Below are 24,395 nucleotides of genomic sequence, written 5' to 3' on the forward strand. Positions count from 1 at the left end.
CACGGCGCAGCGCTAATCACAGGCAGTGAGACATTTCCCGATCTCTGCAGCTGCACATCGGGAAATGTCTCACTGCTTGTGATTAGCGCTGCGCCGACTTCCTGGCGGGCTCGGCACGTGGAGCATGCGAACACGCCGAAGCTCATCTTTAGTCCTGATTATCAGTGCAGCCCCATTAGTGTGGCCAATCAGTGCCACCTATCCATGCTTCCTATCTGTGCAGTCTCATCAATGCCCATCAGTGCAGCCTATAACTGCCCATCACTGCAGCCTCATCAGCGCACATCAGTGAAGGAGAAAAATTACTATCTACAAACTTTTATAACAGAAACTAAGAAAAACTTTTTTATCTCAAAATTTTCAGTTTTTTTTTAATTTTTTTTTTAGCAAAAAATTTAAAACCCAGTTGTGATTAACCAAAAGAAAGCTCCATCAGTCTCAAAAAAAGTATAATAATTTTGCTTGGGTACAGTGTTGCATGGCCGTGCGATTGTCATTCAAAATGCGACAGCACTGAAAGCTGAAAATTGACCTGGGCAGGAAGGCGGTGAAAGTGACCAGTAGGCAAGTGGTTGACAACCATGTTGTTTACTGATTAAGGATGCAAGCAGCTGCTGGTTCCTTTAGGCTGAGTTCACACATATGTGAATTGGATGCAAATTTATCCACATCCAACTCGCATGACAGGAGAGGGGGACTGGCTCTCAATGGAACCGGTTCACACAGCTACGGAGTAGCAGCGTCCTCATGCAGGGTCCAGTGTGTCTTCTGGTCCAATTCAGGTGTGAATTCAGGCAAAAATTTGGACCTGAATCGGTGTACAAGGTAGCACCGGACCCCATGCTGTGACCTGTGGCCGCACCATATGAGAATGGAGCCTAATATCGCATGACGGATCACTGCTTGTTTACCACATTTTTTTTCCTTTTGTGAACGGACTTTCACTCCTGTTTTATGCTGTATTTACCAAGCGTTTTTGCGTTATGCAGTAAATACCGCCTAAAGCAATAGTAAATTAACATTTTCAGGATTGCATGTGGTATCTGAGAGAACACCTAAATACTGCATGTGATCTGGTTCTGTGAATGGAGCCCATTGAGTCACATGACCTGTACCTGCTTATGTCCTGTAGATCTACAAGTCCCAGCATGCCCTATCACCCAGATCCCCAGTCACATGACCCGTACTGACACATAGCCTGTACTACAACTCCCGGCATGACCTTTTACCTCCATCCCAAGTCACTTGACCTGGCTCTGGGTCACGGCCCCTCATCAGCAGAGTTCTGTGGGAAGCCCCTCGGCCCCGCACGTACCCTGTCTGAAAGAAATAAAGGGAGCACCATTCCTGACCTTCTGAAAATGCTTGTTGCCTGGCTGGCATATTAAATCAATGGCATTCAGTATTGCCTGTGACTGATGTGGAACTGGGGGTCATTAGCCTGAAGTCTTATCTGTTACCGATGTAAACCATTGAAGACTAGACCAATGACATTTTGAGAAGGAACACCCATCAGCCGCCTCTGTCTCATGACTCCTTACTATATAAGTAAGTATCCCACACTGCAGGATAACAAGCACGTGACACCCCATTACCGGGCGCGGCCTTTAGGCTACCAGTCTAGCTATCTGATTGGTCACACTAATCCCACGTGAGCTCAGAGACCAGGTGGCGAATGAAGGTGACAGATGCGGGTAAAGGAGCGCATGCGCATAGCATTGGCGCTAGGAAAGCTGGCGATTGGTGGCGAGCTTTGCATGGAACCGGAAGTAAGTCTGGTCCTCCCCCACCCACAACTGTCACCGGTGGAGGTGAAGAATGAAGCTGTGAATGGGCGAAGGCTGCTCAGTGCACGGGGCGGGCAGAGCTAGGCATGGCGTGCCGTCATGGACGGTGAGTGTGCATAGGAGGCTGGGCCGCCACACCCGACCACTATACAGCTTAGGAGCCATTGTGGGAGAGCGGTGCGTGACTTTGGGGAGCAGTCAGTCATGTGTGAGGATATGGCCTGCTAGGGCACTCGAGGACATGAAGTGGGGGCTTGTATGGCTGCTAATGGTGAGCCAAACCAGCTCTTTGTTTACTTATCACCCACATTGGGGAGGCAGCAGACACCTCCAGTCACAGCTGCTGCAGTTGGGTGCCCTCCTTTCCACTAGTATCAATGTACATAGATGTGCAGGAACACTGGAGGGGGCAAGCTAGTGAGTGTAGGAATGGTTGGATGGGAATTCACTACTAACCTGAACAGAATCCTTTTCTGTAGATAAAAACAACCTGCGCACCTTTCACCAAAGTTGAATAATGCTCTTGCTATAGGTGTAGGTAAGTTGTCACATAATTGCATCCCTGCCTGGCCCAATGAGCTGTGGGTAGGGATGTTCATTGACCTAATATTGCTACTTGGCCATATCCCTGCTTCTTTGTATACATGCAGCTGCAGGACAGGGAATCTCCTGCAGCTCATTAGATCAGCTCCTTATTAAGGATGAGCTCCGGTATGTTTGCACAGCCCACGTGTAGAGCCCGCCAGGAAGTCAGCACTGCGCTGTGCTAATCACAAGCAGTGAATCATTGTCCTGATCCGTGCATTGGGACAATGTCTCACTGCCTGTGATTAGCGCAGTGCCGACTTCCTGGCGGGCTCTGCACGTGGGCTGTGTGAACACGCCGGAGCTCATCCTTACTCCTTATCCCTGTATCCCAAGCTCATCCCTGCTCCTTATTCTTGTACCCCTAGACTTAACAAGCATTGAACCCTTGTAGTCTGTGGTATTTTTTTTTCCTTATGTCTGGAGCTGGCCTTTAAAGTATATCTATAGTAGGGAATAGTTTAAACCTTGTTGTTTATTTTTTGCCATCTCTGTGCCTTCAGGGAGATTATCCTTCGCTTCCTGTCTGGAGACACAACAGGTAGTAAGTGAAGATCTATCTTAAAGGATAAGTCCACCTTTGGGAACATGTTACATGTTCTACGTTCCACTTGTTTTTTGAGTGTAACAGTTGCAGTCGCTGCTCCTGCAGCCGCTCCCTTGCTAACAGTGACAGCAAGCCAGAGATCTTCTCTTGAAACTCGCTGTCACAATCGGAAAAAAACTGCGGGCATGCAGCGCTCTGCCCACCCCGCCACGTCATTCATTTACAGAGATCTGCGGCTTGTAGTTCTCAATAAACTATGGTTGTTGAGCAGTCTAGGTAGTTCATTGTCTCTTCCTGTCATTTAGGCAGCCCATAGATGGTGTGAATTTTGCACGAATCCCCCACCAACACAGACAGTGTTGACAGGGGGACTCCCTCATGCCAAGCAATTGTCTACTCTGAGCGGGGGGGAAGCTGTCCCCACTGGGAGAAGACCGTGATTCGCTAGCAGCTATAGCAGCTGCTTGTGATAATCGGAAGCAAATCTGGCAGGCTGGTTGTACCCCAGTTGATCGATCCATCAACTTGGTACATTCAGCCTGCCCATTAATTGTTTGAATCTTGGCTGGTTCCTGCTGAACTGGCTAAGATTCAAACCGCGTATTGCCAGCCTCAGTAACTGCCTGCCCATACAAGGTATGAGCTGACAGATACACTGATAGTCTGCAGGAGTCCTGCATGGCATCTGCAATCTGCTGATCGTTGGTGCAGTGCTTTCCAAGCTCCTAGTAAAAAAAAATATAAATGTTTTTTTTTTTTCCTGAAAAAAATGTAGTAGTATTATTATTATTATTATTATTATTATTATTATTATTATTATTATTATATTTTTTTACAAAGGTTATCTTTGAAAAAGGGGAATCACCACTAAGGTAGTTTTCACTGGAACAGGTGTCTCGATTGAAAGGTTTCTCCACTAGTTGTACACACGGTACAATTGTTGGCCAACTGAGCATCTGATTTTTGTCAAAAGGGCGTGTGCCAGGATCTTTTCTTGCATACTAATGGTACACAATTGTTGTGCCACAAACACAAACGTAGTGACGTACTATGAGAAATTTCAGCTCTTGAGCGCCACCCTTTGGGCCCCTTCTGCTAATTTTGTGTTTGGTGAGCGTTGATTCCGAGCATGCATTTCGACTTTTGTGTGATAGATTTGTGTACTGACCATACAAAAATCTGATGTCAAGCCGTTGTCCGCCGAAAATTTACTAGCCTGTCATCCAACATTTCTTGGCCGAAAATTGGACATCAGTTGTCAAAAGGAGCGTACTAATGGTAAGATTTTAGGACAACAGTCTGTCAACAGACAATCCCCTGCCAACAATCGTACCGTGTGTATGAGGCTTTAGGCCCGGTTCACACGGATGCAACAATCACTCCAACTTTGGAGCACTTATTGCATTAGAAGTCGGACCCCATTCTGTGCAACTTGAGTGGCTCCAACTTAGAAAAAGGTTCCTGCACTACTTTTGGTCCAACTTTGGTATGATTTTCATTGACTTCTGTCAAAAGAAGTTGCCTGCAAGTCATGCCAAAGTCACGCTGGGGTCCGACTTCAAAGTCGTGGGCGGTGTGAACCCGGGCTAACTCTGACAAGGTCAGAATTGTGCATTTTCTCTCCTTACAGTCTTGGTTACCATAACAGAGGGTGAAGCTCCCTGCAGGGGATCGGCAATGAAAACTAGGCAGGGCTTTTAACCCTACCCTACTCTATCCAAATGAAAATGTGGCTTTAGATACTTTTTCATTTTCAGGTAAAAAGCAGCAGCCGGTCTATGGAGTTGATTTACTAAAGGCAAATAGACTGTGCATTTTTCAAGTGCAGTTGTTCCAGTGCCTTGTAAATGAGGGGAAGTGCTACTGACTTCCATCATCCACACATGTGCAAATAAAAATGCTATTGACTTTTGCCTTGCCCAAATGTCTATTTGCCTTTAGTAAATCAACTCTGATATCTTAGAACTGTTTCATGTAAAGACATTACACTTTGTAAATGACAGGCCAGGATTGGTAGAGAATTAGCTAATCAAATATAATATGCTTGTGTTCTAAAAGAATAGTTCAAGTATAAATAACATGATCAGTTTTTATGACCTTGGACTTACTATTTATTCTGAAAAGTTTATCATAATGATCTGGTACAGAAGTTGAGAAAGGACCAGGCTGGAGACTGAATGTATTTTCATGAGACCTGGTGTGGAATCTGTCCAGACTAACACTGGACCTAGCACTGCTAATTTCCTTCTGATGCCACAAGCTTCTTGTTGACATCCTTGCATGTTCTTTAATGGATAACTAAATTCAAAGGCCTTTTCATATATTGCAGTTTACCAATTGTTAGATGTGATGGCTGCATTGGTTTGATTTTTCAGGCCTGGGCCTGTTCTCCCCCCCCCCCCCAAGGACATCACCTGTTATTAATGGCAGATATGCAATGTCCCTTCCTGTGAGTTTACCTGGGAGCATAAAACGTCGTTCTTCTGTAAACTGCTAATCCAATCACCTTTCATGTAATGGAGATGAACAAAGACAGGCACGTTTTAAGTCCAGCTTGTGTGACAACCATGGCTTGATCCATAGAGTAATCGACATGCTGCTTGTACCCAAGTTGATCAACTTTGTCCTGCCCATAGACCGGATCTCGACCAGTCCCTGCTGAACCGGCCAAGATTCTAACCATCTATGCCGGATTTAGTCTAGTCACTCAGACAGGAATTGTGATGTTTACAAATTTACCAGGTGAAAATAATGAAGCCTGAATTAAAAAAAAAAAAAATCAAATGCATCTACACTTCTAAGGACTGGAAAGATGCAATACGTTTTTTGTTTTTTGAGTTTAAATACATTACCCATCTTTGCTAACGGCTTGCTAGTTCTGGGTTTGTGGTTTATTAGTAAGTTGTTTTACATTACCCCCACTAAATTGTGAAAATATAAAGTTGGTCCTGTTTTAACTTTGAGCACATTTGTTTGCTGTGGAGTGAGAAAATCCAAGTGCTGATGGAAATCTGAAATGAACAAATTAACAAGTTAACTCTGCATGATGAGCCAGAATGTCTTGCTATTTTGCCTACTGTACTGAGTACAGTTTTTATTGGAGTCAAAGTGCAGACTGTTATAGTTTTAACAGCTCTGTATATTTAGACATGTCAGCTTTTTTTTTTTTTCCCCCATTTCACAATCCATTTTGTGTCTCTTTTTTTAAACCTGTGGATGTTGATAATACTGTAATATAGTGTACTGTATAGGTCATCAAACTTCTCATTATTTTTTAAACCTGTGGATGTTGAGTATACTTTGTGATAGTGTACGGTACAGTTCATCAAACTGCTCATTATTTTGTCATTGATCTTACAGACTTCATTCCTATGCAGAACTGTTGTGGCTTTATATAGACTTTGTACACACATAGAGCACGTTTTCTTTTCAACATATTGTGGAAGTTACTGTTTTTACAACAATACAGACTAAGGTGTCTGTTTATATGAAGCGGTGAAAATATTTCACCGCTTCATTATCCGTGATTCTCAGAGAAGATTGTTCCCCTCTGTGTGCCAGTTTATGAAGATTTGTAGATTGCTTCACTCCTCCAAAGGAGAAGCAATCTACAAACTCTTCAAACCGTGGAGAACGTCCCTGATACTGGAATCTCGTGAGACAGAACGAGATTACAGTACCAGAAATTCACTGAAACACAGAGATGTCCGTTTTATTAAGCAGTGATAAATTATCACTGTGTATATGTGTGTGTATATATATATATATATATATATATATATATATATATATATATATATATATATATATCTCTTTGGGGGGGAGGAAGAAAAAAGTTAATGAGGATTCTCAGTGTGCGGAGAACAAGTTTAAACATGTTCTCCTCCAATTATCTTTGTTTCATAAACCGTTTATGGACTGTGATCAGTGGCGATCCTTGAGATCACCGCCGTTCAGTTTCATAAACGGACACTTAAGTGAACTACTTAATACTTGGATTTGGTCTAAAATACTTTGTCTTCATGTGTACATTTAAATGCGGTTTCTTACTCCACGTGACTGTCATTCATTTGGTAAAGACCTTATCTGGTGTGTAGGTTAAACTGTAGTTGTAATCTCTTGCAGCATGCAAGCTAAAAATAGCACAGCACCATTATTATGGGGACAGATATATAAAACAAATAAGATCTATATGGCCAGGGCATTAATTTGACCCAATCACGGCGCTGGGGCCAGTGGCCTTCGGGCCTTGGCTGCACACATGATATAGGGAGCTTGGGTCTGTGCAGTACCTAGCTTGGCTTGCTGGAGTAAAAGGGTATCTTACCCATGATGGGCAGGAGGTGTACACCTATCTACAACAGAGCATTACACTATGTTCACCAGGTGTGAGGGAGCAAGCAGCAAGGGCCCCACGGCAGAGCACTTCTTCTCTTTCCGCCCCCTCCCAAAACATTTTTTGGTGCTTTTATTTGCATCTTTCATTTTAAATTGATGACTGGGACTCCGTAAGCATCTTTAGGCCAGTTGAGGTTTGCTTTAATGGGAGCAAAGTTCCCTATTAGGATCATAATCTGGCATCTTTTTACATGTTGCTTGATGTTTACGGACATTCTTAGTAAAAAGTCATGTTTTGATGATAGCTGTATAGATTATGAAAAAAAAAAAACACACAAGCAGTTTAACCGCTTGCCAGCTGTCATATGATGGCCAGGCGGCGCGGTTCTCGTTCTTGGAGGGCGTCGCCTTGCCGGCCCACCAGGGGGCGCGCGCGAGAGCCCGCCGTGTCACTGGGAACCCGATGCGCGTGCCCAGCGGCCGCAATGGCAGCCGCGATTGCCCGGTAACAGAGCAGGACCGTGGATCTGTGTGTGTAAACACACAGATCCACGTCCTGTCAGGGGAGAGGAGACCAATGGTGTGCTCTTAGTACAGAGGAACACTGATCGGTCTTCTCCCCTTGTGAGTCCCCTCCCTCTATAGTTTAGAATCACTCCCTAGCAAACATAATTAACCCCTCGATCCCCCCCTAGTGTTAACCTCTTCCCTGCCAGTCACATTTATACAGTAATCAGTGCATTTTTATAGCACGGATCGCTGTATAAATGTGAATGGTCCCAAAATAGTGTCAAAAGTGTCCGATATGTCCGCCGCAATATTGCAGTCATGATAAAAATCGCAGATGGCCACCATTACTAGTAAAAAAAAAAAATAAAAAAAATAATCAAAATGCTTTAAATCTATCCCCTATTTTGTAGACGTTATAACTTTTGCGCAAACCAATCAATAAACGCTTATTTTCGTTTTTCTTTTCAAACTTGTCACTCTTCTTTTGTTTATAACGCAAAAAATAAAAAAAGCAGAGGTGATCAAATACCACCAAAAGAAAGCTCTGTTTGTGGGGAAAAAAAATAACAATTTCATTTGGATACAGTGTTGCATGACCGCGCAATTTGTACTTGCCAAATATGCTGCAGAAATCTCCCTCCACTAAGTCTGGCTGCATCCATTTTAACTATGGGCAGCTGAAGCTGCTGCCTGTTCACTTCCTGGATTTACGCAGACACACAGGCATGCCTGCAGCTCTCATTGGTCCTCTTATGACTCTCCCCCCCTAGGCTTATTACCAGACAAGAAACAGGACGTGGGCTGTATAAAGTATTTACTAGCAGGAAAAAAAAAGTTTTGCTATCCAAAGTTAAAACAAGGGCAAAAGATTTAATAGATGGAAAGATGAAAAAATGACTTAAGGCTTGCTTTAAAACTAGTTACAAAATTCACTAATATTCCTGCACAGCTGGTTATCTGTAACAAGTTAGCTGATGATAAACAGTAGAATTATCAGTTGCTGTGTACAGTTTTTTGTTTTGTCTGTGCACAGATACTATCTGTGTTCTTTTGTCTAGAATCTAAACTATAATTAGTAAATGGATATCCTAGTGGATAGTTAAACAAGAATACTAGTAGGTAACTGTAATTAACACATTACGCTTCTCTTCACAGTGCTTTTTGTTTATTCTGTGCTTTTATTTCTTTATGTTGGAGTGTACTTTACCAGTTACTTTATGAACTCCAGGCGTGGTATATTTTTACATTGTTACATTGGCCCAGCCTTTTGACCTACTTGTCAAATGTATTGGGACACCTGCCTTTTACACGCACATGAACTTTAAAGTGTTTGTAACCCTGAAGAAAGAAGAAAAAAAAAAAAGAGAGATCCTGTTCCCTTATAGCAGATTGAACAGCACAGTGCCTGTGCTGTCTTATCTGTCCCTCGAAACTGTAAAAAACCTGGCTGATCCTGCCACTTCCTGTGCCCCCCTCTGTGTCCTGACCAAGATAATCATGGCTGCTGTGCCTTGACTACCGTGACCAGCTTGCCTCCCTCCGTCATCTGCAGCTCTCTTCTGTCCCCCTCACCCTGCCTGTCGGCTCTGTGTCTGTGCCCCCACCCGCCGCGATTAGCAAAAATAATATATTAGAAATTGTCACTGCCAGCCCCCTCTATTATAACTAGTCATAACACAGTGTAAATGTTTTTTTTTTTTTTTTTTTATAAAGACGAAGCTTGCACATACCATTTTAGAACGATCTTCAGGCCGGTCACGTGGCTCCTAGCTGGTCTCCTACTCCGATCCCTGGGCTACAGCGGGAGCGGCTGAGCGGCCACCTGACCTCCCAGGCTGACGTCAGAGGGAGATCTTGGCCCCTCCTGCAAGGATCGAAGTAGGAGTCCGGCCGGGAGTCACGTAACCGGCCTGAAGATCGTTCTAAAACGGTATTTACAAGCTTTGTTTTTATAAAATACTTACACTGTGTGTTATGACTGGTTATAATAGAGGGACTGCCAGTGAATTATATGATTGTGGTAACAACCACTTTAATGGCACCCTATTCCGTAGGGTTCATTATTGAGTTGGCCGTTACTATTTCACACAGGGGGGAGGCTGGGATCTGGGGGTCCCGTTGTTAAAGGGGGCTTCCAGATTCCAATTAGCCCCCCGCCCGCAGACCCTCACAACCACCGGGCAAGGGCTGTGGGGATGAGGCCCCTTTCCCCATCAACATGGGGACAAGGTGCTTTGGGGGGCTACCCCAAAGCACCCACCCCATGTTGAGGGCACGTGGCCTGGTACGGTTCGGGGGTGGGCGCTTTCTCGTCCCCCCCCCTTTTCCTGCAGCCTGCCAGGTTGCGTGCTCAGAAAAGGGTCTGGTATGGATTTTTGGGGGGGACCCCCACGCCATTTTTTTTTTTTTTAATTTTGGTACGGGGGTTCCCCTTAATATCTATACCAGACCTGAAGGGCCCAGTATGGAATTTGGGAGGACCCCCACGCAATTTTTTTTTTTTTTTTTTAATTTTGGTTCTGGGTTCCCCTTAATATTCATACCAGACCCAAAGGGCCTGGTAATGAACTGTGGGGGAAGCCGAGACCCAACAATTCATTATAGCCGTAGTTTTATATGACTTTTTTTACTTTAGAAATCTCATTTTGTGCAGGGACTGTTCTAAACAGGGGAAACATGCGCTACTTTACAGGCGTACTATAGACACCCCCCAGGTACGAAATTTAAAGGAATATTACACTTTTATTGTTTCACTCTAAGCATTATTAAAATCACTGCTCCCGAAAAAACGTCCGTTTTTAAAACTTTTTTTTTGCATTAATACATGTCCCCTGGGGCAGGACCCAGGTCCCCAAACACTTTTTATGACAATAACTTGCATATTAACCTTGAAAATTAGCACTTTTTTGATTTCTCCCATAGACTTTTAACCACTAAGCTACCGCCCACCGTCATATGAAGGTGGGACGAGGCAGCTGTTGTTCTGGGCGGACGTCATATGACGTGATTGCCCTCCCGAGCCACTAGGGGGTGCGCTGCGTCGCTCGGGACCCGGTGCGCGTGCCCGGCGGCCGCGATGTCCGCCGGGCACCCGCGATTGCCGGGTAACAGAGCAGGACCGTGGATCTGTGTATGTAAACACAGATCCACGTCCTGTCAGAGAGGAGAGGAGACTGATGGTGTGTCCCTTGTACATAGGGACACCGATCGGTCCTCTCCCCCCACAGTTAGAATCACCTCCCTAGGACACACATTAACCCCTCGATCACCCCCTAGTGTTAAGCCCTTCCCTGCCAGTCACATTTACACAGTAATCAATGCATTTTTATAGCACGGATCACTGTATAAATGTGAATGGTCCCAAAAATGTGTCAAAAATGTCCGATATGTTCGCTGCAATATCGCAGTCACAATAAAAATCGCAGATCGCCGCCATTACTAGTAAAAAAATAAATAAAAATGCTATAAATCTATCCCCTATTTTGTAGACGCTATAACTTTTGCACAAACAATCAATATACGCTTATCGCGTTTTTTTTTTTCTTTTTTTTTACCAAAAGTATGTAGAAGAATACATATCGGCCTAAACTGAGGAAAAAATTTGTTTAAAAAAAAAAATGGATATTTATTATAGCAAAAAGTAAAAAATATTGTGTTTTTTTTCAAAATTGTCCCTCTTTTGTTTATAGCGCAATAAATAAAAACCACAGATGTGATCAAATACCACCAAAAGAAAGCTCTATTTGTGGGGAAAAAATGATAAAAATTTAATTAGGGTGCAGTGTAACATGACCGTGCAATTGTCATTCAAAGTGCGACAGCGCTGAAAAATGGCTTGGGCAGGAAGGGGGTGAAAGTGCCCTGTATTGAGGTGGTTAAAGGGTGTTCTGTTCCACCCGAACATAAAGTTAATCCCTACTGGTGACCTCCCCCAGGGTCATGTCAATTAACACATTTGGTTGGTATTGCTTCTTGCAGCTTTCTAGGTTTGTAATATGATTTCCTCTTGGATTCCTGAGTGGCTATTGCCCATCCCTCAGTTGGACTGCTTTTGGATGTCCCAGTTCTCTAAAAAAAAAACAAAAAAAAAAAACTTTTTTTTTAAAAAAATACGAAATTCCTGTGTCTCTCAATGGGCAATAATGTTAAAAAGGTTTTTGTGCTTAACTGTAACATTTATTTTACGCTTGAGGGACATGGGTCCCGCTCCTCTGTGTTATTGGCCTTATGTACAGCTTGTATTGAGGCTTGACGGTTGGAGGTGGGGTTATACAGGGGCTGGCTTACTGTTTTTGTTTGCCAGTGTCCCAACCTCCTGATAGTGGCTATATGACCAATTTGTCTATAAATTACTATATTCCCATGGCCCTCCGTGGACTTAAAGAAAAAAAGATTTTACGATAAATACAAAAAAAATGTAACTTTCTCCACAGTACATCATTACATTTTTCTTGGGTTTTCGTTATATGTATCACCTATATCTGTAGGCACTTTTTGACTGAAGATCTAATGTTTGCCTGTTCAAGTACTATATTTTGAAAAGTCAACGTTTTTCCATGAGGTCTAACTTTTTCACATGGTTGTAGCTAAAATTGTATATAGAAATTCCTGGTAACAGATCTAAAATCTACATTTCACACTATGAGAAACAATATAAGTATAATACTAATACTGGCACGTGATATAAACTAAACTGCTCCATTTTCTGTTTAAAATATGTTTTAGGTGATGTTGGCTATAATGTAAAAAAAAAAATATTTAGAAAAAGAAGAATTTAGTGGCTTTGTTCAATGTTTGTCATTGACCTTTTTTATATGCTTTATGTTTGACTTTTATCCAAAAGCTACATTTTCCAGGATCTAGAATAGAACAAATACAAATATAAAAATATTTTACTTACTGCTAACAGACCTGACTACATCAGCCTGCATTATATAATTCTGTCAGGCAAAGAGATGACCTGTGTCCTCCAGATCATTTAGAAGCAAACCGGATTATTCTGTTTTGCAGGGTCTTTTGACTGTGTAAGGATTTCTTTATCCAGATTGTTGTAATGCAGTATTCTTTACAATTCTTCTAAATGGCTTTGGGTTAATCCTTTCTACACATTATGAACGTTCTGCTTCTATACATGAAGACTTTTCTGTAAGGGGGAAAAGGAGGTTGCTATCACTAAATATTCTGAAAATGCTAGCTTTCTGGCTGTCATGTTTCATCGGATGGTTCAATATATTCTGTGGCTTTTACCTGCAAGCATGCAAATAAGAATGTCTGTCTGACTTTTCTGTCACTTCTTCCAGGTCAGTGACTCAATCCTTACCCAGTTGATCAGTGTACTAGCCAAACAGCTAGCTTGTTCAGAAGGGGATTGGCCATGGAAGCTTCAAGTAGTATGCTTAAGGGCCCGTGAGAATGCCGAGGGAACGCCCGCAAGCAGGAGCGTTGGGGAGAAGAGGAAAGCGCCAGCTGTCAAGGGAGCAAGGGATTAAGTAGGTAAGTAAAAGTCATTTTTGCTGGTACCCCAAGCATAAACGAGCATTTAGCGCATGCATTGCAGGGAACCCTATTGTAAGGGAGCATTTTTCTTTACCCTGGAATTCAGTTTTAAAACCTAATTCCAGGTTTGATTTTAAAGGGAAAAAAAACTGACTTAAAAGAGTTGAGAATCTTCACACAGTAAATTATGCGTCTTTGCTTTTTCTGTCAAATTGCTGCTGCTGCTGCTTCTGGATGCACTGGGGATTTTTTTTCACTGTCTCTAAACTCCTCCAAATGCCAAATGTGTGCATGGACACATAGGCTAACATGCAAGGTTTTTAGAGGCAGGAAAAAAATGGCAGTTGCCCCTAACCGCAGCATTAAAAATGTCCAGTGTTCATGAGGCCTTACTATGCGTATCCAGTCATGTGCAGATGAAATATATAACCAAAAAAAAACAAAAAGCTTTTGAAGTAAATACAGTCAGGTCCATAAATTTTGGGACATTGACACAATTCTAATCTTTTTGGCTCTATACACCACCACAGTGGATTTGAAATGAAACGAACAAGATGTGCTTTAACTGCAGACTTTCAGCTTTATTTTGAGGGTATTTACATCCAAATCAGGTGAACGGTGTAGGAATTACAACAGTTTGTATTTGTGCCTCCCACTTTTTAAGGGACCAAAAGTAATGGGACAATTGGCTGCTCAGCTGTTCCATGGCCAAGTGTGTGTTCTTCCCTCATTATCCCATTTACAAGGAGCAGATAAAAGGTCCAGAGTTCATTTCAAGTGTGCTATTTGCATTTGGAATCTGTTGCTGTCAACTCTCAATATGAGATCCAAAGAGCTGTCACTATCAGTGAAGCAAGCAATCATTAGGCTGAAAAAACAAAACCAACCCATCAGAGAGATGGCAAAAACATTAGGTGTGGCCAATTCAACTGTTTGGAACATCCTTAAAAAGAAAGAACGCACCGGTGAGCTCTGCAACACCGGAAGACAACTGTGGTGGATGACCAAAGCATTCTTTCCCTGGTGAAGAAAACACCCTTCACAACAGTTGGCCAGATCAAGAACACTCTCCAGGAGGTAGGTGTATGTGTGTCAAAGTCAACAATCAAGAGAAGACTTCACCAGAGTGAATACAGAGGGTTCACCACAAGATGTAAACCATTGGTGAGCCTCAAAAACAGGAAGGCCAGATTAGAGTTTGCCAAACAACATCTAAAAAAGCCTTCACAGTTCTTGAACAACATCCTATGGACAGATGAGATCAGGATCAACTTGTACCAGAGTGATGGGAAGAGAAGAGTATGGAGAAGGAAAGGAACTGCTCATGATTCAAAGTGTACCACCTCATCAGTGAAGCATGGTGGTGGTAGTGTCATGGCGTGGGCATGTATGGCTGCCAATGGAACTGGTTCTCTTGTATTTATTGATGATGTGCCTGCTGACAAAAGCAGCAGGATGAATTCTGAAGTGTTTCAGGCAATATTATCTGCTCATATTCAGCAAAATGCTTCAGAACTCATTGGATGGCGCTTCACAGTGCAGATGGACAATGACCCGAAGCATACTGCGAAAGCAACCAAAGAGTTTAAAGGAAAGAAGTGGAATGTTATGCAATGGCCAAGTCAATCACCTGACCTGAATCCGATTGAGCATGCATTTCACTTGCTGAAGGGAAAATGCCCCAAGAACAAGCAGGAACTGAAGACAGTTGCAGTAGAGGCCTGGCAGAGCATCACCAGGGATGAAACCCAGCGTCTGGTGATGTCTATGCGTTCCAGACTTCAGGCTGTAATTGACTGTAAAGGATTTGCAACCAAGTATTAAAAAGTGAAAGTTTGATGGATGAGTGTTAATCTGTCCCATTACTTTTGGTCCCTTAAAAAGTGGGAGGCACATATGCAAACTGTTGTAATTCCTACACCGTTCACCTGATTTGGATGTAAATACCCTCAAATTAAAGCTGAAAGTCTGCAGTTAAAGCGCACCCTGTTTCATTTCAAATCCATTGTGGTGGTGTATAGAGCCAAAAAGATTAGAATTGTGTTGATGTTCCAATATTTATGGACCTGACTGTATAGTCACACAATTTCAATGTACCTTCTGTAGATTCTCAACTCCTTTTGTAACTCAGCCTAAAAGAGTAACTCTAATTTTGTTGAGGGGGAAAAAAAAAACATTCCCTTCTGGATGTTCTATGTACATTGCAGGGATTTTAACAAACTTTGTTGCAGAATCTTACCTTTTTATTATTCTGAAGAAATAGCTGTTTGTCTAATGTGCAGAGTGAATCTGTATGGGAGTGGTTTTATAATTCTTAATCAGCTGCTGCACCTGCAAGGCTCAAATTATGAAAATTGCAAGGTCTGCATCCCTTTAGATGTGATTTCCCTTTGGCAGTATTTCCCCAAAAATGAAATTTTTATTGCAGGGGAAGCTCAAAATCGAATGTGTAACTTCGTCCGGATTTCTGGGAAAATCAGTGAGCTAATCACTCAAGCAGGAAATTACATTTTCGGGGGGCGTTCTGTACACCATCTGTGTACAGAACACCTCCAGGTAGCCATATTGCTTATTACAGAAAATTACGGTGCTACAGATTGAAAAGGAAAGGTCATTTGTAATATTCAATTACAATATGACTTGATTCGCAATTGTATACGCTATATTTATTTTTTTTCTTACCAGCCCTCCCAGTTCTTCCCTTGGACTACCGAACACCTCCCTCTGTTGCAAAGATGACGGGTAGAGGTCATTAACACTTTCACGCCGACCGTACGCAAATTTGTGTTCATGGCCTGAAGGGGGTATACCGGGATGATGCCTGCAGCTGTAGCTTTCACCCCGGTACCAATTTTTTAGAGCAGGCGGTTGGCTCTTTAGTGATTACAACCAATGCGGCTTAAAGCCGCTCGGCTGTTATCCTAAAGGAGCGGGGGGGGCATCCTCCTCCCCCCTTTGCCGTTCTTTCTGGGCCTCCTGTCCCACTGGGAGACCCGAGCTTCTGCCGGCTAGGCTGAGACCCGAACAAAGCCAGATTCGGATCTGATCAGGTCTCCGGTGTAAAATCCTAGAAGCAAACGTCACAACATCCCTTCCGGCTTACTTGGCTGCCAATGGCGGTGATTTAAAAAAAAAATACAGTATTCAGAATTTGCAAATTTTGCAACTAAGAAAACGCATACGTAAGTCGCGCCTGCAAATGTGAACTGTTCAAATAACACATGTGAGGTATTGCTGTGATCGTCGAACTGAGAGCAATAATTCTAGCAAAAGACCTCTAACCTGGTAACTGTAAAAAATTTTTTAAAGCATCACCTATGGAGATTTTTTGGTACCGTAGTTTGTCGCCATTCCATGAGTGTGCGCAATTTCAAAGAGTGACATGTTGGGTATCTATTTACTGGGCGTAACATCTTTCACATTATACAAAATTTTTTTTTTTTTTTTACCCCAAAAAATGCATTTGAAAGATCGCTGTGCAAATACCGTGTGATGATCACCATTTTATTGTCTAGGATCTTTACTAAAGAAAAAAAAAAGTTTTTGAGGGTTCTAAGTAATTTTCTAGCAAAAAATACTGATTTTAACTTGTAAGCAACAAATGTCAGAAAGGCTTAGGCATGAAAGGGGTAAGAAAAAAACTGGGAGGGGCAGACTCCATTTATTGTGAATTCTGACTTGTACAGTGGCTAATGTGCAAATCCATTTTCCTTGTCCAAAAAACATTACGCCACCATAAATAATTTGCACAAAGATTCTTGTATTTTTTAGTAGAAGATGGGCTGTAAAATGTGCAATTGAATGACATCCTTTGCCTAAACTGATTCAAAACGTTCGGTTAAACATTTATTAACCGATGAATCCAGTGATGACTGCTGTCTTCTATGGCAGATATCCAGACTTAGATTTGGCATGCTTTACCTTGTTACAATTTAATTTGTTTGCTTTTTCACGTGTTATCTTTTATTGCGCTTTATAAACTTTCCTCATGACACGTTTGAAAGCGGCAAACTTAGTCATGACTTCTTCACTTTTAAAGTGCCCTACTAAGATTGCTTAGTGTTACACAAAGTGGATTACATAGTTCTTATTATTAAAACATAGATTATTAAAGTGTTTGTTAAGACATTTTTATAAGTTTATGCCAGCCCCTCTATTAGAGCCTGGAATAGCACACTCTGCAAGCAATTTTAGATAAAAGAAAAAAGGCGCCTCCTAAGTGCAGAAATAAAAACTTTTAATATCCCCAAGAAGGATTAAAAACACAGGATCAAGAATAGGAAGAGACATATCGTGGGTATATGAAGCAGGTGATCCGGCATCAGGAAGTCCCAGTGTATCACAATTATCCAGGGATAGCGATAGGCAGGAGCAGAAGGTCCCAGGAAATCCAGCAGGTGAAAACCCCAGCCTCTGGGAACACCGGTGAAGCAATTGCACCGTCTGAGTCAGCGTGGAGCATAGATCCCGGAAATGACGTCAGCCAGCATGGACCGCAAACAGGAAGTATGTCATCAAAATGGGACGCGTTTCGGAACTACTGATTGGCTTGAAGGAAGCAATGACAACAGGTAAGTAGAGGCTGAGCTTCTTATGGGCGGGGCTGTGGGTGGGGCTATGGGCGGTGATAAGGGGGAAAAAAAAAACGCAATGCTGCAGTAACCCAGGAAGTGGTGTAATCCATGGGCACAGAGCTACACAGTAAACATAAGGACATAAGCTAAACAACAAGAAAACCCCCTAATGGTGGACTTTTAAAGCACACAAAAAAGTATTTTTAATACAAATATAATTAAGTTTAAACAATAAAAAAATAACAATGGTGTATCATCTACTATTTGGAATGCATATCAAGCATTTTTACATCAATGTATATACAATATTAAAAAGTATTCTTGCACCCGACGTGTTTCGGAGTGTGTATACCTTCTTCCTCAAAGGTGGGTGTGAGCTAGAGACATTTCTATTCTAGAAAAATATATTGAGAAAAATAGGTATAAGCATTCAAGCACATATGAGTGTAACAATTCCTAATGTAATTTTCATATTTCTTACGTTCTTATAATGTATTGCTGACTTGGCATTCCATATGACTCTAATTAAAAACAACAGCAGCAATGAGGTCTGTCTACCAGATAGATTCTTGATTCCAAAGGAAAACAATAGTTTTCAGTTTGAATATTTTGAAGGATTATTTTGTATCCATACCCAAATGAAAACCAAGGACATAAAGTAATAAGGACATAAAGACAGCACGGGATACAGCCCGCACGTAAAAAAGTCAAGATGAATGCAACTGGTCACTTACAAAATATATATTGGGAAGGGGGCTTAAAATCAAGGAAACATTTAAAAGGAACAAAACTGTCAACCCATACATAAATCCTCAGTAGCAAATGCCATTAGGAGGGAGTTGGTGGATTATTCCAATCAGATTACACATACAATGCTAAGATTTTAAAATATGTGGTTTATGTAGATGTCATATAAAATAGATATATAGATAGATAGATATTAGATCTCTCTCTCTCTCTATCTATCCTATCTATCCATATTGTGTATGGAAAAAATTATATATAAATTATATATATATATTTTGGGGAAATAAATAAATAAATCGTTTGAGAGATGGTCAACAGATCAATATTTGTAGGTGACAGAGTAAAGTTCATAAGAATAAGTGCGTGTGTACACGCAAGCCCGCACAGGAGACATCAATAGATGCAGAAACGGGAAAAAAAAAAAAGGGGGGGGGGAGCATAAATATATGCACTGCATCTTATACATGCGTACGCACAGAAAAAGTAGAGTGCATACACAACCGTCCGATGAATCGTTATGCGCTCACACATACACCCACGCATATGTGCACATCCTATAGGGAAAGCAGAATCTGATTATCCAGTAGATGACATACCTAAGAGGAATATGGGCACTTGTATAATGAGCAAACATATGAAAGCGAGGATGAGATGGTGAATAAAATTCTAAAGAATGGCGCTGATTTCAAAATCCTCATTTAACCCTCCAGGGGCCAAAACATTCAAAGAGAAAATCCAATACATCTCTCTATGGCAAAGCTTTCAAAAAGCTGGGGGGAGGTCTCTAGGCATCGCCTCAATAACCCAAACCATTAGACCATCAGTGAAATTGTTATTGTCTTGTATAAGTGCACAAATTAGAATGTTCGCTCTTTTGCCATTCTTCTGTGGTACAGTAAAGCTGGTATTATTCAGGAAGTAGAGCTCAGCTCCCAATATGCGACAAGCCTGCTTTGTTTTGAGGGGGGATTGCATTATCTTGTCCACAAGATGTAGTAGAGGGGCACAGTGTTTAAGGTTGTCTGGTACAAGATCGCTGCTTCTCCATTGCAGATAAGGGAGGACAAATTGTTAGGTATATTCAGTGACTTCAGTAGCTCCTAATTTCTAAACAAGATCAGTTTTAATTTTATTGGCGATCTCAAAGTGTCACTAAACCCACATCATAAAAAAAAAAAACTATCAATAAATGGTGTATTACATGCTGTTTATACTCACTCAGACACTGAGATACATTTTCTGTATTCTGAAAAAAAAGTGGTTGAACCTGCTGCTCTCCACCTTCTGTCCATGTCCTTAATTCTGCTAGGGTTTTTGCACCTGTGGTGGCAACTGTGCACATGCTCAGTTTTCAGTGAGGTTTTTATGTTGAGTATTTCCCACCTATCATATCGGAGCAGCCCCTGTGACCATAGAGTCAAATGTGTGGGTGTGTACACAGTGGTGAATGACAGCACACCCCCACCCTCTTCTTCCTCCTCTCCTCCCAGCTAAACACAATGGGGGTGGAATATTACATGTAGATTGATGGAGGCTTCAACTCTTATTTTAAGACACAGGCTGGAGGGGTGTGACACAGCCTGTGACTGGCACAAATCTGCCCACACCATGTTATTGCCAAAAAATAATAGTTAATTTCAGATATATTTATATGCCAAGTTGAAACATTTTATTGATATTTTTTTTTTTCTCTGTATTTCAAAGGCTGATTTTTTTTTTTTTTTTTTTTTTTTTAATTATTTTTTTTTCAAAACATGTGGCAGCAGAGGACTAGAAGCTCCTCCTGCTTATATTTCCCTACAGACAGGGTGGGAAAGATCTATGTCATGTGACAGCTGTATATCAATTAGGAAAAAGGTACTTGGAGTTTTTTTTTTTTCTTTTATTAAAATTAGTGCCATCGTCCCCCCATATAGAAATAGAAGAAACAATGTAAATTAACCACTAAATACGGACCGCCTGTACGGCGGTACTTTGAAGTGGAATATCGTTATGGCAGCGCCTAGCTGCCATAACCCCGGTATCCACTTCTTTAGCGGGCGGTCTGCTTTCTGATAAAAGTGGTCTCTGCGGCGTATTCGCCACAAGATCACTTTTATCGGTGGCGGAAGAAGGCCTGCCCTCTGAAGCCGCTGGCGGAGGCGATCACGTCCTCTTCAGTGTAAACTATGGAGCTGAGTAAAGGGGAAAATGGCCCCCGCTCAACTCCATACAATTGCAGGGCGGAAGCGACGTCAAAACGTCACTTCCGCCCATAGCACTTAAGGGGACATTTTTATTTTTTTGTATTGCATGTTGGTGTAAATATGAGATCTGAGGTCTTTTTGATCCCAGATCTCATATTTAAGCTGTCCTGTTATGCTGTCCCCCCCCCCCCATTACAAGGGATGTTTACAAACTGACACAATCTTCTTCTTTTTTTTTTTTTTTTTTTTTTTTTCTTAAAAAACAGTGTAAAAGTAAAAAAAAAATAAATATAAATATATACGTGCCCCGTTCCGCCAAGCTCACGTGTAGAAGTGAACACATACGCAAGTAGCGCCCACATATTGAAAACGGTGTTCAAACCACACGTGAGGTATTGTCGCGATCGTTAGAGCAATAATTCTAGCCCTAGACCTCCTCTAACTCCAAAACATGCAACCTGTCGAATTTTTTAAACGTTGCATATGGAGATTTTTAAGGATAAACGTTTGCCGCCATTCCACAAGCAGGTGCAATTTTGAAGTGTGACATGTTGAGTACCATTTTAATCAGCGTAAAATCTTTCACAATATAAAAAAAAAATGAGCTAACCTTGTTGTCTTAATTTTTTTAATTAAAAAAAGTGTATTTTTTTTTTTTTTTTTTCAAAAAAGTGCGCTTGTAAGACCGCTGCGCAAATACGGTGTGACAATGTACTGCAAAGACCGCCATTTTATTCTCTAGGGTGCTAGAAAAAAAATATATAATGGGTAATTCTAAGTAATTTCCTAGCAAAAAAAATTATTTTAACTTGTAAAAAACAAGTCTGAAAAACAGTCCCCATCTTAAAGTGGTTAAACAGTGTGTGTGTTTAGTATCACTTTAAATAATTGTTTTACATTTTTGTTTTGTTTTTTTCTTGCCTTTTAGGTAACCTGATGTTTCCTGTGTGACAGGAAGTACACCTTTATTTGTGATGGATTCAGAGGCGCATGAAAAACGAAAAAGTGATTTGGTCCTCTCAAAATCAAAACAAGACTTTACACATCATACACTAGCTATTGGAACTAGTAAGCATTATGTGTGTGGCTACTTTGCTGCCTTCACAAACATTGCAATTACCTTCCCCATCCAGAAAGTGCTCTTCAGACAACAGCTTTATGGCTTGAGAACCAGAGATGCTATAAGACAACTAGAGAGGGATGGGATCCGTAACTTGTACAGGGGAATACTCCCCCCACTTATGCAGAAAACAACAACTCTTGCCCTGATGTTTGGCCTTTACGAGGACTTCTCCAGCCTTTTGCTAAGGCATACAGATTCTCCTGAGATTGTTACAAGGAGTGTAGCAGCAATCCTTGCAGGAACTACAGAAGCCATTCTTACGCCTTTTGAGAGAATTCAGACTTTGCTGCAGGATTACAAACACCACAATCGATTCACTAATACTTATCAGGCTTTCAAAGTGCTTCGGCCCTATGGATTTAGGGAGTATTATCGTGGTTTAATTCCCATACTGGTCCGCAATGGACCAAGCAATGCTTTGTTTTTTGGTCTTCGCAAGCCAATCAAACAGTGTTTGCCAGAAGCTAAAAGCTATAGTGCTAACCTGATCAATGATTTCATCTGTGGTGGACTGCTTGGAGCCATGTTGGGATTCCTGTTTTTTCCACTGAATGTGGTGAAGGCCCGCATGCAGTCACAGATTGGAGGAGAATTTGTCTCCTTTGGAAAAATCCTCATGACCATATGGACAGAACGTGATGGAAAACTGACGCACCTATTCCGTGGTGCCCATCTAAACTATCACAGATCTATTCTGTCTTGGGGTATCATCAATGCAACGTATGAGCTGTTATTGAAACTGTTCTGAGGTGGACTGTAAGATCAGTCACTGTTGTATCTTTTTCTGTAGGGATCAAATTATCACAAAACCAAATACAGAGATTGTATGTATACACCACTAAATATTACAGCTGATCTTGATTTGTACGAACAGACAGGTGCTTCAAAATACTATTAAGTCTTCATTTTGGGTTAATAAAGTGCCTGTCTGTTCTATGTGTGTAAGTGACAAAGCCTTTTTCGCTGACAGGAACAGTAACTGACTGTATCTGTGCTTGAATATTGCCATCAGAGAGCTTTATATGTCTGATGGAAAAGCTTTAAAGTATGCAGTCTGTTCTTTGGTCTCAGGAGGCCACATAATATACATAATTTTCAATGTTGTGTTTATCTGTATTCAGGTTCTATCTATTAGTCATTTGTGAATCACATTTTTATTATATTAGCCAACAGGACTAGTGTTTGGGAAGTGAGCTTTCGCCAGAGGTTTCATTTTTCTTGGGGCACCCATGTTGATCCACATTTCTATATTCATAATCACTTTGTTATAGATTTATGTATGTTCACATTAACCACTTAAAGTATCTTACGGCAAAAGAAGGAAGCAGTTTCTGCTTTCAAACCATGTTAGCAGCTTCTGCTTTTTGCTTTTTTCTGTGCAGGCTTTGTTTCTCTGCATTTTTGTCTTTTCTGTTTGTAGTCAGAAAAAAAAAAAAAATTTCCATTAGCCACCTCCTATTCTATACCACCCTATATTTAAAATGTATCTAAACGCAAAGACAAAATTTATAATACAGTTACATTTATAATATATTTAACAGTCCTTAGATGCTGCTTCCTGATCTTGATTGCTGTCCTGGGTTGATAACCCTCATTCTCTCCATACTGTATCTATAGAGGAGCAGCGGTGTCACCCTAGGCTCCACTGCTGATTTGCACTAACACACTTGGTTTTGTAGCTAACATAAGATATCTGGGAAAGCTGATAATGTTTAAAATGTCAGTTCTGTACACCAAATTACAGGAATGACTCTGGCATCTGGTATTTTGTTGTGTTTTTTTACTTGTGGAAAATGTACTTAAATTGGTATTCAACCCAAAAGAAAACCTTAATTATATTGCAGCTTACCTTTTTTTGATGTGATGGATACATTTTTTTTCTTTTTTCCGCTTTCTTTCTTTCTTCTATTTTCATCTGGTGATCCAGGCAGTAAGTCTGTTTTTCAAAAGAAACATTCTGCTGGAGAGCTTGATCAGTTACTGGGATGAGACAACCCATTTAACACTAGCAGGGGTGCTTACAATGATCACCTTTTATTATTGTAAATTCTTTATCCCAAAAGGGGGGTAAAAAAAGTTTGCTGTAACTGCTTATAAGATAGACTCAGTTCATACTGCCACGACTTGGGATCCGATTTGTGAGCCCCCAAGTCGCGTGAAATTCCATTTTAGTCAATGAGAGCTGTCTTAATTGGCACTACTGAAGTCACTTCGACTTTAGAAAAGGTTCCTGTACTACTTTGAGGCGACTTCTATCCGACTTGTGCCCGTAGATTTTAATGGAAGTTGCCTCCAAGTCAAATCCTCATTTTAATTGATGTGATTTGGATCCAACATTACAGGAAGATTAGAAGCTTTCCCTGAAGTTGCTTCAAAGTCACGCTGAAGTTGCCTGGCAAAGTCGCACAGGTCGTGGTAGTGTGAACTGAGCAAATGATGAAGCATTTTACTACAGTAACAACTTCGCATTTAAGTAAGGCTCGGTTCACATAGGGGCGACTT

The 24,395-nt window shown here is 41.3% G+C and overlaps 1 protein-coding gene across 5 annotated transcripts; it reads left to right on the top strand.

The window, feature by feature from the left end:
* Positions 1–1,624: 1,624 nt before the first annotated feature.
* LOC141102273 (mitochondrial nicotinamide adenine dinucleotide transporter SLC25A51-like) lies at positions 1,625–23,649 on the top strand. Of its 5 annotated transcripts, none has more exons than XM_073591259.1 (3): positions 1,625–1,769; positions 13,068–13,260; positions 21,699–23,649. In XM_073591259.1, the coding sequence occupies exon 3, from the start codon at positions 21,745–21,747 to the stop codon at positions 22,639–22,641; it is 897 nt and encodes a 298-aa protein (XP_073447360.1). In that variant the 5' UTR covers positions 1,625–1,769; positions 13,068–13,260; positions 21,699–21,744; the 3' UTR covers positions 22,642–23,649. The 5 variants fall into 5 exon arrangements, with proteins under 5 accessions (XP_073447360.1, XP_073447373.1, XP_073447358.1 ...); XM_073591257.1 differs by having other exon boundaries at positions 1,758–1,893; XM_073591258.1 differs by having other exon boundaries at positions 1,758–1,893; positions 13,068–13,256.
* Positions 23,650–24,395: the final 746 nt, after the last annotated feature.

This window comes from Aquarana catesbeiana, linkage group LG01 (assembly GCF_042186555.1).
Source record: "Aquarana catesbeiana isolate 2022-GZ linkage group LG01, ASM4218655v1, whole genome shotgun sequence".
NCBI classification, from domain to species: Eukaryota; Metazoa; Chordata; class Amphibia; order Anura; family Ranidae; genus Aquarana; species Aquarana catesbeiana.